The sequence below is a fragment of the Bos mutus genome, chromosome 17 (genome assembly GCF_027580195.1).
Source record: "Bos mutus isolate GX-2022 chromosome 17, NWIPB_WYAK_1.1, whole genome shotgun sequence".
NCBI lineage: Eukaryota > Metazoa > Chordata > Mammalia > Artiodactyla > Bovidae > Bos > Bos mutus.
Genome location: NC_091633.1, coordinates 32,924,381 through 32,941,492, shown reverse-complemented (window position 1 = coordinate 32,941,492; position 17,112 = coordinate 32,924,381). Strand labels below are relative to the sequence as shown.

The 17,112-nt window shown below is 36.3% G+C and overlaps 1 protein-coding gene across 20 annotated transcripts in view; it reads right to left on the bottom strand.

Moving 5' to 3' along the window:
- RAPGEF2 (Rap guanine nucleotide exchange factor 2) overlaps window positions 1-17,112 on the bottom strand; it is a 275,244-nt gene that overhangs the window by 37,540 nt on the left and 220,592 nt on the right. For all 20 annotated transcript variants that reach the window (XM_070386449.1, XM_070386454.1, XM_070386455.1 and 17 more), the window contains 3 exons: window positions 10,982-11,159; window positions 4,901-5,037; window positions 4,128-4,286 (listed from right to left, as the gene is read on the bottom strand). In XM_070386449.1, the coding sequence (XP_070242550.1) occupies window positions 4,128-4,286; window positions 4,901-5,037; window positions 10,982-11,159 (474 nt within the window). The remainder of the gene's footprint in view (window positions 1-4,127; window positions 4,287-4,900; window positions 5,038-10,981; window positions 11,160-17,112) is intronic.

Sequence of the window (17,112 nt, the reverse complement as noted above, 5' to 3'; positions counted from 1 at the left end):
AATTATATTGTTTATCTCCTAAAAAAGAAATATATCCTTGAGTTAAAACAAGTAGAGAGATAAAAAGAAAATGAATTTTGAAATGTACTATAATTAATCCTCTTGACTAAGGACTTAAAGAAATTAGAATAAATTTGATTTGAAATTCTTAGTGTCTAGACAGACATTTTTGGCATTTCTTCTGCAGCAAACTGAAATACCATCCAAAAATGAAAAAAAAAAAAAAAAAGGAATCCCAAATTGAATTTCCAATATGGCCACACAGCACTGACATCGCAAAAGAAATACACTTTAGATGAAAACATTAATTATTTAATTAGCAAATTTATTTTTGCTTTAAGAAATTTTTAGATATAACATTAAATTCAAAGAAAAAATAGGTATGATAAAGCCAGTTGAAAATTTGTGAGTTGCCAACAAAGATCACCGACCCAACGGACGTGAGTTTGAGTAAACTCCAGGAGTTGGTGATGGACAGGGAGGCCTGGAGTGCTATAGTCCACGGGGTCACAAAGAGTTGGACAAGACTGAGCGACTGAACTGAACCAAGGTGTGTCTAGTCAAAGCTATGGTTTTCCCAGTTGTCATGTATGGATGTGAGAGTTGGACTATAAAGAAAGCCGAATGCCAAAAAATTGATGCTTTTGAACTGTGGTGTTGGAGAAGACTCTTGAGAGTCCCTTGGACTGTAAGGAGATCCAACCATTTCTTCCTAAAGTAAATCAGTCCTGAATATTCATTGGAAGGACTGATGCTGAAGCTGAAAATCCAGTATTTTGGCCACCTGATGCGAAGAACTGACTCATTTGAAAAGACCCTGATGCTGGGAAAGACTGAAGGCAAGAGGAGAAGGGGACAACAGAGGATGAGATGGTTGGATGGTATCACCAATTCAATGGTCATGAGTTTGAGTAAACTCTGGTAGTTGGTGAAGGACAGGGAGGCCTGGCGTGCTGCAGTCCATGGGGTTGCAAAGAGTCAGACATGACTGAGCGACTGAACTGAAATGAACACAATTGTTTTAGAGAGGTTTTATACTTTAAGACGGCTATTCACCCTGTATGATCTTGCCACTCTGATATGAAATAAAAACTCAACTAAGCTTTCTCTTATAAAAGGGCAAAAACAATTTATGTCACAAGATAAGTTTCTTTTGGGCATATGACCTCACAGCTTTTATTTAGTAAACATATTGAAAATGACAAAATGAAGTAAAGTTAACAGCTCTCACAGTCTCAGGAAAAGCTGAGTCTCACAGATTTACCTTAAGAGGTGAGCTCTATTTAAATTGGTACTCTGTGCTTGCAAGGGAGCTATACCTAACTGTTCACATAGGCATTCAAGTGTTCCCTATCTGCTGAAGGGTACAGTGCAGGGTTAAGCCATGCCTGGGTGTTTCTGGCAGGCCCAAGACTTAGGTGGGGGAGAGGGGACGAGGAGACAGAAAGTGGAAGAGCAGGAAAGGAAAAGAGAGACAGGCAGAGGGTGAAAAAAACAAACACATGGATGGGGAACAGAAAACCCGAGCCATCATCTGGTACCAAAAGACGTCTGCCTGGTTCTGCCTTTGTCCTACAAATCCAACAGGGGACAAGACTGGGAAAAGAAGCACACAGAAGGGAGCAGGATAGAGCACGGTGTTGGGGGCATCACGGGACCTAAACAGGCAGAGATAAACATCATTTGAAGTATGGTTTTAGTGCTCTATGATGACCTAGGGGTTGGATTGGGGTGCAGGGAGCCTCAAGAGAGAGGGGATATATGTGTTGTAGCTGATTCATGCTGTTAAACAGCAGAAACAACCCTGTAAAGCAATTACTCTCCAATAATAATAATAGAAAGAAGTGTCCAGTTGAATCCACTCACACTGTGTCTTCAAGATTGATCATGGGTTCCATTTTAACCACACTACCCAAGATGTATTTTTGGAACCCACTGAGAGGCCAGCAAATGAGGGTCAACCTGCTAAGGTTGCTTCCTCTCAGAATGGACACCACCTTTGTTCATTTCATTCAATCAATACTGATTATCTACAGTGTGCTCAGTGGAATGACACTCTTGTGGAGGTCATTTTATGGATAAAAAATGTGATTCTCACTGTTGACTTTCCCCAACAAGAGGAGGATGAGATATGTGCACTTTCTGACAAATAACATGACATTTTAACAGAAATACAGTAAAAATGCTATCTCAGATAAGCATTAAAATATCTAATATTTTTCTCCAAGCCTATTCTAATAAGGAAGGAGGGAACTTAGGGTCTGAGAGGGATGTGGAAGCACAAGGATGACTCTTGAACCTGATTTATTTCATGTTCCTTTTACAGCATGCAGAGTGGCCTACAGAGTAAGAAAAGACTTTCTCTAGCAGACACTGCACCCATGACCCTCTCTGTACATCCGGAGTCTCATATCAGGAGCTACAGGAGCCTAATATTACCTTTATCAGAGTTTTCATTCTAATTCAGAGTTTTCTCCTGGCGTCTACTTTACGGACCATCACTCTGGGTTTCCTGCTGATTCCTTATCCAGCAAATACATGAACTCTCCTCCTAATATCCACCTCCTCTTTTCTTTTCCACACACTTCCAGATAAATATTCAATGTTACCTAGTATGTCTGACATTAGTTAAATACTCTGTAATATTAACTCATATAATATCTTTATCAATTACTCTGAAACATTTCTAAGCCTCCTGTATCATTTCAGTTCCATGATTACAAAATTTCTAATAAAAGGGGTTGGCCAATTACCAGGTGATAGCATAGTAGCTGAATTCTCAGAAATAACTTTCACTCGCACTTTAAGGACAGAGACAGACTCGGGTGCTGTAGTAACTTGTAGAAGGGCTTGGGTTGGGTGTCGGGGGCAAGACTGAGAAGGACAGAGAAATCCTTAACAACTTTTCTCTTTATTTTGACTCACAGGTTGGCTTTGTTTTTTGGGGGGGAATATAATTCTAAAGCTGAAATGTCATATATGACCCTCTTAAAAGAAACAATTTGAGATTTTGAGGCCAAATACTTTGAGATTTATTTAGCATTTTGTTTGCCTCTAATATGCCAAATAATTGAGAGCCGGCTATATTTAGAATGCTCCTCTGGCATTACATATTCAACACACTGAATTCATAGCCATTTTTTTTGTTCTCTATAGTGCTCACTGGAGGAATTATTTAGCAAAATTATTCTCTAGGTAAGACAATTTTATTTATAGCCATGGTCATTTTTCTTTTTAGTAAGTAAACCACTTAAAATTGAAAATTTAAATGAACACTACTTTACATTTATCAGACACTATAAAAATTCAATGATGTTCTTTTAGTATAAACTATTTTCAGATGTATTTCAGACTGTAGACTAATAAATACAGTGAGCATATAACATTAATTAAGTCAACTTTTTTGGTTTACTATATTAAATATTTTACCTTTCAAGGTCAGTTTTTAAGACATGGAATTATAAATATGCAATAATAATAAAAGCATCTTAAATTTGTTTTGCACTAATATAGAGGTTACCTGTTAAATTGATCAAATTATATTTCACATTTGGTCTCAATATACTCTCTAGTCTTTTATTAAATGCTTTTATATAATGAATATTAACATAATATCAATACTGACATTGTATTTTTCATTGGCAGTCATTTCTTAACTAGCAAATATTTTAACTGATTCAACTATGATTAATTTTCATGACTTCTAAAGTCAATTCCTTATCTTGCATGTATTTAAATAAAAACACCGTGTAACTGTATCACAGCAACTTTACTATAATCTCTATATAATTTCTGTTCATGATGGGCATTTCACTTCAATACTTTCTGTTGACTAGATTATCTATTATTGATGGCAATTTTTAGATATCATATTTATAGAACACCTGTTTTTTAATAGAACACATTTATGGAATGCTTAGTTTTGTGGAGTTCAAATAACTTTATGGGAGATTTATTTTTAATTTCCTGGAGTATGATAACACTAAAAGTCATAGTTGTACTTTAAAATCTTCTTTATAATTCTAAAAGATGACCTATCTATACAGGTCAAAAAAACCTTACCACAACTACATATGTAAGTGTTCTTTGTTAAGCGTAAGACATACATTTTTAATGACAATTTATACCTGGCAGTCATCCACCTTTGTCCTCATCACGCCTTTCATGTACTCCTTGTCCATGGTGGGGGAGACACCAAAACTATTTCCCATACAGAGTATTTCTGCTTTTCCATCTGGATAAGTCACTTCCACAGAACCATTCAGGATCACTGACCATGAGTCCAGCTAGTTTCAAAAAACAAAGACAAAGCAGAAAATAATCATGATCATGAAGCTGTAAATCCTGGAATGCTCCCTACAAATGATTTAGGTCTTTTATTTTAAAGAGGGAAAAATACCCCAAGTACAGATGACCATTCGCCAAGTTCACAGAACAAGAACTAAAGCTCAGCCATCTACCCACAGGTTTCCAGATGCCTGCACGGGGTCCACGGCATTCCACTTTCCTAATGACTGGGTATTCTAAAATGCCACAAGAGAAAAAAACTTCTTCTGTTCCCCAAAACACACATGTAAACAAGATAAAATGACCGCTATTGCCTTGATAAGAACATCATTTTGTTCTGACAAGAGGCATTACATTATAAACATTTAAACTGCAAAATCTGAAAAGCTAAAACCTCAAAATGTTTCTATCAATATCATCTAAATATTGCAAATAATAGAAAATAAAATAGTGGGTTTGGAAAAGACTGACACAACAATGAGTGTATCAAAATTCTGAGTGATGCAAACTTATTGTTGCTCATTGTTTTTAAAGAAGAAAGAGTTTTTGTTCATTGCTGCATTGAGCGAGCCTCACACAGAGACATTGTTAAGTGGTATAAATATTTCCTAACCTCTTCACCGTCGTTTAACACGATGGTCCCAGCTCTTTCCACCACAGCGAACACCATCACAGCACACAGCTCCCGCCTCACCGACATCGTCATGTTGGCAAAAGCAGGCAACTGGTGCATGAATTCCAGAAGTTGTTCTGAAAAGCAGAAGGTGCGCAAAGAAAATGACAACTAATTTCAAAAACAAGCGTTCAGAAAGAAGGCTCTGGGGTCCTTTCTTTTTAAATGCTCTACAATTCTGCCTGTTGAACAACACAATTACTTTAAATATCTTTAGCACACTGAATTTCTTGCAGGTATACAAAGAATTCTGTCACTGTGGAAAGGGTAACACTTCCTTGTTGATTCAGGAGCAATAGGACTCAGTGCGATTCAAATTCCAATGAAGAGATCAATAAACTTCAATGGGGGATTGCTACTGAAAATGAGCTGTGATCTTGTTAAGGTTTATTACAGGATGAAATAATAAGCTGAAATGAAACAGAGCACTGGGAATTCTCCAGAAAGTCAGCAGGTCCATTCTGGTGCCTCTGGGCAACTCGGTGCCCAAAACAGATGGCAGAAACAACCACCCTCACTCTAAAGATACTCCAGGATTTAGAAAGCAGGGAATATTTTCTGTGGATCAGACAAACCCAGAATCAATTAACATGCTCACAACATTATGTGATGAATGCAAATGAAATGCATGTGCTAATTCGGATCTCATAGACTGACAAAGTCTGCTCATTCTTCCCAGTGGCAATGCTGTGGACAAGCAGCTTCTTTTCAATAAGAGCTCCTTTCTAAGTTCCTTCCTCCTCACCATGGCTCTATGAAATGCATGGTTTCTTTTTCATTTCACAAGGAGGAAATCGAGGCTCAAAGGCACACAAGGAGGAGGTGGCAGTGAGATGATTCAGGACTGTCTACCTCCATGCTCAGGCTGGACCTCACAGGTAATGATGAAGAGCACAGGGCATGTGTTAGATAGCGTGTGGACACTTACTGGCTGAATTACTTTGGGGAAGTCGATTCGTTCCCTTTAGACATGTTTCCCTCACTTGAAAAAGAGTAATATAATACCTACCTTCACTGGACAGTTCTGAGGATCAAATGCAATTCAGATGATAAAGTCCTCAGCAAAGAGTAAATACTCAACAAATGAGAACCACTATTATTGTCATTATTATATATATTATATGATTATACATTCAATATTATATTCATGGCATTGTTCAAACTTTTGGCTAAATGAAAATTTCACTCCATTTTCCTTGTCCTCACATACTGACATTGTCTCTATGCACATTCCTTCTGTTAGGATTTAATGACAAGTTTTATGTTGTTCGATATAGTTTGCTAATTGCAAAAGCAATGTATAATAATACAAAGATATATTTTATGAAAACGTTACATTCCTACAAGGTCAGACGAGGCGGTGTTTTCTGGTCTAGCTTGGTAATGTCTGTTCTGTGGAGACCCTACGTCATCCCTGCTGTGTAAGGCTTTTCATTATGGGGGTGGCTTTGGTAATCAGAAGAATAACAGTGGTAAGTGGTACCCAGGGACTCTGTCCAACAAGACAGTGCTCTTCAACCTGACCCAGACTGATGTATCAGGACATCAACTGACTGTTGCAACCAGCATTTTTTAAAAAGAAGGAACAAGAGTATCAAAGTGCATCAATCACAGAAAGAGTTAAGTTTTATTCAGTGAAACTTTTATTCCTGGAATGAGTAGATGTGTTTGTGTTGTGTCATAAAATATACCTGAGGGCGGTTGTGAGGCAATTTTGAATATCACTGTAAAAGATAACCCACATCTACTATGTACCTACTACAGGAGGCAGGACTCCTTGCTTTACAAATGCATATGTTTTGATATGCAACATAAAGGCAGATGAAGCAATCGTGGTCCTCTGGCTGACACATCACAGTTAACACTGCTGTTACCACTCTCAGTTTTCTTTAGCTACCATCCCCCACTAGCTCTTGCCTGGAAAATCCCATGGATGGAGGAGCCTGGTAGGCTGCAGTCTATGGGGTCGCTAAGAGTCAGATATGACTGAGCGACTTCCTTTCACTCTTCACTTACATGCATTGGAGAAGGAAATGGCAACCCACTCCAGTGTTCTTGCCCAGAGAATCCCAGGGACGGTGGAGCCTGGTGGGCTGCCGTCTATGGGGTCGCACAGAGTTGGACACGACTGAAGTGACTTAGCAGCAGCTAATACTAGCCATTAAAATCACAGCTAAAATACAGGTATTAAAATCTAGCTATAATATACATTTTATTTTTTTCCCTCTCCTGGTAGGAGCTAAACTTCCTTGGACAAAGACGTATGATGTTAAGAAAAATAGGAGACTACAAATTAATTGTCAGAAATATTTTAAATTTAACATGTCTAGACAAAAATAAAAGTTAAAGTACCACCACATATGGTGGGTGAATATGAAGCATATGAATGTATAAAGCATACTCACTAATAGTTGCAATAATGATTTGAAGTGCTTGCATGGACATTTGTCTTATTTTTCAGCAGTGTCCTACTCCATTAATGGGTCATGAAATCAGTCCATGATATATGAGTAAGTGACTAACATTAATAAAATACAATGGGATAGAAAATATCTGTATATCACATATAATAAGGATAAATAACAAAGAAGACAAAGAAGATATAATAATAGTAAATACACATTTTTCTCCAAGTTCAATTGAAAAATTAAACACTTAACCAAACAATATGCAAGGGCTTTTAAAACTCTCAAGGATTCAATAATGATATCATCAGTTGTGTGATAACTTATTTATTACATGAGAGGATTATAAGAATCTAAAAAATAAAGAATTTATATCACCAATCTTTAAAAAAAAGTAATAATGTAAAATAGAAGCATTTGATTCAGGAGCTCAACATAAACCCTGATGTCACAGGAAACATACAGAGTTACAGGGGTCATGGCAGCTGAGGATTGAGAGCGTGCGACAGGTAAGGAGATAGCTCCTAGGGTACGGGGAGAAGTTTTGTGGATGGAGAAAGAGAATCACTTTATTCTAAATGACTTGCAAGACTCTGTCTGAATAATACATCAGTGTGACTTCATCAGGAAAAGAATAATCCTGTTTGTAAAAAATATTAGACGCTCAATAAAACATTTTTTCTACTCAATGTAACACAAAGAAAAGCCTAAAATCAACTTATAGACACCAGAAGCTTTAGCCATTTCAGAAAAATCCTTATCTTATTGCTTTGGTTTAATTTTACATAAGAAATAATTACGGTAAAACTTGTGGATTTGTGTGTGGGGTACCAAGTGAGGAGAAGAAAAAAAAAAAAAAGAGTTCCTTGAAAGGGATCAAAGTAGTTTTCTACCTTTATATGTCAAGTCCTCAAAATCTTTAAAAAAAAAAAAAAAGAAGTATTCAATAATTGAGTACCTATAGAGTTACAAGCTGGAGAGCAAACACGAATAATGTGTCTTTCTTCAAAGTACGGAAACAAAGGCACACCCAAGAATCTATGGAACTCCAAGGGGAAATTTTTTAATTCCTGAAATTTTAAAAACATATTTAAATATAAGCAGCTTGATTTGACTAAACTTAAAACACAAACACACCCCATCCCTTGAGTCGAGGAACGTGGTTAGGCAGAGAGGCGTTTAGACAAAGCATCAGTTACACAGATGTCTGCAGTTCATAAAAAAGGTGTCTGCTTTAACTAAATGCTGGAGAATGATTTAGATTTAACAACAGTAACGGCAAACAAGCCAAAGTGTTCTCACATGTGGCGATATTTAAAGGCGATGGAATATAAGATCCTCCAAGCCCTTGTGTAGATCAAACAATGCCATTATGCCTTATTGTTAATGACCAATATTTACTACTTTAAATAAAAATATATTTGATAGGAGTAAGCGTCTGAGTCATCACTGCTTACAAGTGTATTGGTATTCAACTACAAGTAATTCATCCAGGGATTATATCAACAAGCACCTTAAAATAATTAGCCTGGTATTCATTTGTAGGAATCAGCATAGATCTTGCTTTCTAGAAATTCTAGAAGAGAAAACTTCTCAGATATGAAGTGATTGCCTTAAATTTCCAGGAATGACATGCTTCATATATTTTACTAATCATAACTTTCTTCCGTAACTATACTAAAATGAGCATATTCAAACAAGGATAACCTTCACATCAATCTGTTCATAAGCAATGTTTAATCTATTTTTTATAAACTCTATGAGCAAGAATTTTTAAGATGGCAAACCAAACACACTACTTCCAACTTCATTCTCTCTTTAAAGCTACAATAAAGAGACAATGAAAACGAAGTCAGATCTCAAACTCAAACTTATGGTTACCAAAGGGGAAATGTGGGAGGAAGTGATAAATTAGGAGTTTGGGACTGACATATACACATTACTGATATATGCATAAGTGGTTCACTTTGCCATACACCTGAAAGTACCACAACACTGTAAGTTGACTACACGCTAATAAAATTAAAAAAGAGAGAGAGAGAGAAATCACAAAGACAAAGAGAAGAGAGTGAAACACATTTTGGACAGTGGAAATCAGGTGAATTTGAGTTATCAGATGCAAGGAAGCTAAACCCTAAGTCTTCAAGGATGACACAGGACCACTTGACTTCATGCTGCAGAAGCCTCAGAAGACTTGTGACTATGAGAGCCTTTAGACCAGAGAGTGGAGCAGGTGGAGGAGGAAGTGGGATAAAGTATGGAGGAACAGGGATAGGTATGTGAGAAGCAGCTACATCCTCCAACAGAAACCCAGTAACCCACAAAGGGTTACTGCAGAGGCACTTCTGCGCTGGAGGTACAGGCACAGCTGGCTCCTCCTTCCTCTCTTCCAGGTCTGAGCTTCTAAAAGGGCGCTGACAGTCCTTCATTCCTGCCACAGCCTCCTGTTCGGTGCGCACCCTGAGATTATGACCCCAACCCTGACTCTATTCCTCAGAGCCAGCAGGATCAGGGCCTCCATGCTTCATTTCCACTGGGCTGCCAGGACCTAGGAAACTCTCAGTCCATACAAGGTGCAGCCACATTAGCCAGTGACTGAGTGCTCACCCCACATAACAGTCATCTCTAAACAGCTGGCAATTTCTATCAGTGCTTTCAGTGGTATTTTAGAATACCTGGCTTTCCAACTTCAATTCCCTAGCATATGTACAGATCTTAAATGGTACAAGGTTCTCCTCATACATAATGTTTGGCTCCCTTCAAACACAAGAAACAAGCCACTCACATATAACAATGGCCGTACTGTCCTATATCTAATCCTACTAGACTTAGTTCCTTGAATTTCTTTCAAATACATATTGGCCCCCAAAGAGCTGGGGGCATGGAAGAGCAGATAATTGGGGCTCAGGCAAGGGTGTTATAGACTCCAGACCTGCAGGGCAGAGATGCTCTCAGAGGAAGCTGGTCTCACTCCCAGCATCTAAGGAAGAAGAAGGGTCTGGAAGGCAGAGTCAAACACTAAACAATCATCACACAATCAACTCTTATTCTGATGGCCAAGCTGGGTCAAGGGAACCTTGAGGAAGGGGAAAGCGACGCAAACCCACTTAGACCCATAATCTTAAGGCACACTTAAAGCCCCAACCCCTAGGCTCATGTGGGGCTCACTTGACATTCTGCTCACTTCTTCCTCTAGCCTCTCCTCTCTATGGAACCACAGAGAGAGCACAGTCACTTAAACAACAGCTCTACCAACTGCCACCCGACTGATATTCACACAGAGAGAAGCTCGAGCTTACTAGGAACAGTGCTCACAAGAAGATTAACGAATGTGATAATGTTTGGAAGATGACTTTGACTTTTTTATTTTATTTTTTTTGCCCTAGAGTAGGCTAAGAAACAGCTCATGTTGGAAGGTTTTCATTTGGGAAGTTTTATCAGTTGTGGCCTCTTGAAGCTATGGACTGAGTAAAATTAATTTTTTCAAAGATGTTTTCAACAATGTTAAGAGAAATGACCTTTTAAAGCCTAATATCCTTGGGCTCTGTTGCACCAGATAGTCTTACTTCTAAACTCTTTAAATTGCTCTGAGATTTGTTTTCTCACCCAGACTCACCAATGTCATCGTCTGTCCTATCAATGGGGTCCTTCTCCAGGCAGTCTCTCACGATGTCTCTGCTCATTAGAGGGTCTGAGGCCCTCTCGATGTCCTCTTCATCATCGTCGTCCTCAGAGTCCACTGCTGTTTCTGGCAACCCACTAAGGTCCATATCACCAGCCTCACTCTCTGTGGCCTTAAAACACACCAAAAATAAATAGATGGACGGATGGGCAGACAAGCTGTTTTTAAGTAAATCTTATGTATCCAAAAGAAATAAGCTTGTTTGAAACATTAAATTTATGATATGAATCTTTCCATAATTAAGCTACATGTATTCAACATTAACAAATATTCATGCACTGGGCACTATGTAAAATCATGACATCAACAAAATATGAGTGATTTTTATCTCATGGAATTTTTAGTTAGAATTAATGGTTTTATCACAATCATTTTGATTTCTTACCTGAGTTGTCACCTGGCATTTGAAACACAGTAGAATAAGAAAAAGACAGTACCAGTTTTCACTCTATTTTTCAAAGAGGATGGCTTAAACTAAGAGTGTGAGGGTGACAATTCTGAACAATTCCTTCCCCCAAAGAAAAGGTGTAGGTTTATTAATGCCAAGAAGACTGAACCACTTCTCTCTTACTAAGAGTCTTTATGAAAAAGTGAATCCCAAGTCAAAGGTAATTTAATAAATATGCAAATAAAACATTATTAGCTGATTACTCCAGTGTCCACTTTCTAACTATAAAACACCAAAGGTGTGAAAGACCCTACATGTCTATAGGTGACAGTCTTTCTTCCCATTCCTCAACACTGCTGACGGCAGCACCAACCAAATTTCAAGTAATCAAGATCAAGAAAGAATGAAGCAAAAGTAAAATTATTTGCTCAGGAATGTCTTAAGGAGCCAGGTATAACAGGAATGAAAAGAAGGAAGAACATCTAAGTATACTGATATCTTTAGTCATAGCTGGAAATTGGTAGCTACCCTCTGCGGCTGAAAAAAGTGTTGTTAAAAAAATATGCAATGATCCAATCTCTTAAATTTTTTAGAACTATCTTTTTTAATTCTAGAGAGAGACTCTTATCAGGTCTAACATGGTTCTGTGATTAAAAACAAATATATTATAGCCTGAATCAAGACTCAATCAAGACTCACAGTTTCAAAACAGGCTCTTCTGTTGGCTATCTCAAGCCTACAACCATCATCCTTGAAGGTTGTTCTATACGTTTTTGTGATGCTCATCTCAACAACAGTACATATGTGTCATATGTACTTATCTGTACTTATATATGTCATCCTCGCCTTATTTGACATTAGGTACCCAGATTTCACTAATTGCTTAAGAATAGTAAGAATGAGTACAATTAAATATTAACTGTATCAATCTCGAGCATCATAAACATGGCTTTCCAGAAAAAATAAGGAACTCTTAGAAACACTTTATTATAAAACTATTAATTTTGTAGAAAACATAAAGTCTACCAGCTTCAGATAACTCATAGCCCATATGACTTTCAAAGACACTAAGACATCTTATATTTAAGAATAAGCAAATACATATTAAAATATATAAACAAAAGAAGAAAATATAAAATGTTGAACCCAATAAATAAAAAGCCAACACCAAATACTGACAATATGCCAGGAACTGTTCCATGTGCTTCACATGTATTAACTCATTTAATCCTTCAAAAAAGTCCTATGAAGTAAGTGCCATCATCCACATTTATTATTCTCCAAACATTCAGGTAAAGAGAAATTATTTTTCCAAGACTGTGTTGCTGGTAACTGTGGAATCAAGAACAGAACCAAGAACTCTGGCTCCCAAGTCACAACTACAACCTAATCTGTTTCTGTATAAGAGATACTTAATACATGAATGCACCTTATAGAAGGATTTATATATGTATTTTTCTATCATTTAGCTTAAGTCAACATAAATAAATTGTATTATTTTCTTATCAACAAAATTTCCCCTTTCTAAAGTCTTAGTTTATATTATAGAACATACTATTTAATTCTATATTTTGAAGCAACACAAGCATGTGTTAATATTTTCTAAACTTTAACAAAAAGAATTTCAATCTTTAGGTATAATCTCCTGAACTAAAATATATACATTATAAGAAAAACATAAGGGGAAAATAACTGAAGACAGAATAAATGAAAATGGAAAACCCAACCCCTACAAAAGCTCTTTCAGCAGTGGCCTCTGAAAGAGCAGTTGAATACTGCTGCTCGTGTTAGAGCACGTGAGCAGAGATGCTCCTCCAGGTCAAAGAGCGAGAAGGCCTTGCCACCAAGGCTAGAGAATTAATTGTGTAGTGCTCAGCAGTACATCTCTAATTTATGATGTTTTAAAAACATGGAATTCTAGTTGACTTACAATGTTGAGTTAGTTTCAGGTGTACAGCAAAGGGATTCAATTATATGTATGTTACATATTTAACAATATATAATACATATAACATGTATAAATCATTTATATATTTATCATATATAATTTATTCATATATATACACACACACACACATACATACACATATACATATTCTTTCTCATATTCTTTCCAGTGATGGTTTATTACAGGATATTGAAATACAGTTCCTAGTGCTGCAGAATAGGACCTTGTTGTTTATCTATTTTATGTATAGTAATTTGTATCTGCTCATATTTCTGACTTAAATTGTCTCTAGATTTTAGAATGAAACTGAAGCAGAACCGAGTGTGATATGGCATGCCAAGGCTGTGAGCAGAGAAACTAGGCCAATATTGTTGTTATCATCACCTTATTCCTAAAGCCTAGAAATGTGACAATTTGTTAATGCTTGCTATGATCACATTTCATCCCAGCTTCATCTTAACATTGGTGATTATTAGTCATCACCCCATATTTTCAAGTATACAGTCCTCTATATCCACATTCTTTAATATCAGCCTGGAGTGAAGAGGTAGTACTAAAGATGGAAATAAGAACAAAACATTTTAAAATAATATACAACTGGAGGCTTTTTAAAATTTTTGAACACTTAACATATGGTAGGGGAGAAGTATATTTTATACCATCCCAAAGAAGTCATTACTATCATTTAAATGAATTCTATTTAAGTCTTAAATAGAACAGATTTTCCAGTGTGAGTTGGATTAATCTCTGCAAAACTGAACCCCCACCCTACCTGTGTAAACAATCATTATTAGTTGTTTTCTAGTCCTGCTATGTGTATTCCATTCTTTAAGAAACTATTCATAAAATAACATTCATGAAACCAGTAACTTAGATTATTTTTATTTGAAATAAATATTCCTTTCAAACTAAAATATATATCCCTCTTATATTAAAATACTACAAAATTCCTTTTAGGGATACATCTTAAATAGAACTTGAACAGATTTTTAGGAATCTATTAACTTCACGAACAATGAGTCACTTGGAGACTGAGCTGAGTTATACGTTTAGTGAATGCTGACTGGCCAACAGGATGAGAGGGCTAAACTTGAGGGCCCAGAACTGAGGGGTCACTGGATTTATTTCGGCTGAATGAGCAGACAAACCAGGGGTCATTAGTTCAAATCCCGGCTCCAGCATTCATCGCGTGACTGTAACACAGTCCCTGAACCTCTACAGACCCAGTTTTGTCATCAGTAAGCTGGAGTTGTATCTCATCATTCATAGGACTGTTCTTGGATCAAACAACAGGAAAGGGAGCCAGTTACAGACCACATCAAAATGCCCTACCTCAAGGGGACAAGTTTCCACCTCTGTGCCTGCATCCCTTTACCTGGCCCCACCCTAGCAATGAGCCTTGAATAAAATTTACACTGGCAGAATTTGTCCTAAAAAAGAAAAAAATTTTGTTAAATATTCCAGACCCTTACATATTGTAAAAATCTCTCTCAGGCTAACGGCACCCCTTAAGTTCTGGCTAAATGACTCACACAGTAATTATAAAACCAGTGATCCTATAGTGAATGACTACCATGTATGCAGCACTACATCTGATGCTTTTAGTACATAATAATTAATCCTCATAACAATTCAGCAAATCAGGATTATTACCACTATTTTTCAGATGAGAAAACATGAAGGGAAACTAAACTGTTCAAAACAAAACCTAGTAATTGTGCAAGTAATCAAAATCAGGTTCAACTAACACAAACTACTAAACACTTTGTACTTTAATACTTCGCCAAGTTTTCTAAATAGACTGTATTCATAAAGAAAACAGTTAAAATATAATACAGCAATAAAATGTGTTCTGCTTTGCTTGGTCATAAAACACAAAATGTTTAAAAAAATTTTACATACAAATATTTATTTGTATGTAAACATAAACAAAACACCTGCTATTTTCTATCTTACTCCAAAATACAATACTACTGAGATTTATGCTAGTCTTTAAACCCTTTCATTCTAAATAAAGATATGCATACACTTTATATGTAAAAGATATCTGAGTAATTTGGGATTAACATATACACACTACTATATATAAGATAGATAAACAGCAAAGACCTACTGTATAGCACAGAGAACTATATTTAGTGAGTGAACTGCTTTGCTATACACTTGTAACAGATTTCCCAGGTGGCACTAGTAATAAAGAACCTTTCTGCCAATGCAGGAGACATAAGAGATGTGGGATCAATCCCTGAGTCGGGAAGATTCCCTGGAGGAGCGCATGGCAACACACTCCAGTATTCTTGCCTGGAGAACCCCACAGATAGAGGAGTCTGGAAGCTACAGTTCATGGGTTGCAGAGTTGGACATGACTGAAGTGATTAGCACACATGCGTACTTCAATAAAAAAGAAATAAAAGGCATCTGATTATATTGGTCTCAGGAGCAAGAATAAAGTCACTTAGTCAAATAACTCCTGTCCTAAATTAACTTATCTTCCATAAGTAAAACACAGATTTAGGTGCATATTACAGGGGCTTCCCTTGTGGCTCAGCTGGTAAAGAATCCACCTGCAATGCAGCAGACCTGGGTTCAATCCCTGGGTTGGGAAGATCACCTGGAGAAGGGAAAGGCTACCTACTCCAGTATTCTGGCCTTGAGAATTCCACGGACTGTATAGTCCATGGGGTCGCAAAGAGTTGGACACAACTGAGCGACTTTCATTACAGTTAAATAGTAATAGTCTCAAAAAACAGTAATATTCTCAGATCAATATTGAAAACTCTGATTTATTAAATCAAACATATACTTGTTATTATGAATACAGTTCTTAAAACTAGTTTATTTTGCATTTTTAAGGATATCAAGTAAATGAAAAAACTGAGGAAATATTAAACGTCATAAAGATCTAGAGAAGAATTAATTTAAAACCAAAACAATATAACTACTACATTGTTATCATTAAGTACTTAAAAATCATTTACAAAAAAAGTTTTTGCTTATTAAATATCCATCATTCACACATATCCTTATGTTTGAGGGCTGCTTAATAAGTAATTTTGATGGAAATAAATTTTGTGAGAATTTCAAACATACATATTTAACCCAAAGTCAGATTCTGATATAAAGTTAGGCTAGAAAGTTATATTGATGCTAAATTTAACTGAGATAACAAAGTAAGTAGGCACTGCAGACAAAACCATGTATGTGCAGAAAATATGAAAATGTATTTGGAAATAAGTATATTTGCATTAAGTCCAGTTTGTTCATCATAATTTATGCTGTTTCTAATTTTATACTAGGAATGCTTTTCTATAGGACACATACTTAAAAGACCAATTCTTTAAATCTCTTAATGGAAATTGTTAGGTTTCTTTTCAAGACCTACAATCCTAACAAGTGTAAAAATGCCTATAAATATTTATTATAAGTAAGAAAGTCTGTGCTAATTTGATAGGATAAATAGCTTCATGTTTAAATCTTTATATACTCAATTACTTATGTCTTAAATATTTATTTAAGGTATGGACATTTGCATGTTCTTGTGCAAATTACTACTCCTGCCTTTGAATACTGTTATAAAGTATTTTTCTTATTAATTTGCATAAGTGAGTTAATAGCCTGATTTTATATCTTTGTCTCAATTGACCTTTTAATTATTAAAATTTTTGATCATTCACTATACCATTAAGAGTTTGCTAAATTTTTAGTTTATCTGGAATTTAATCTTAATTG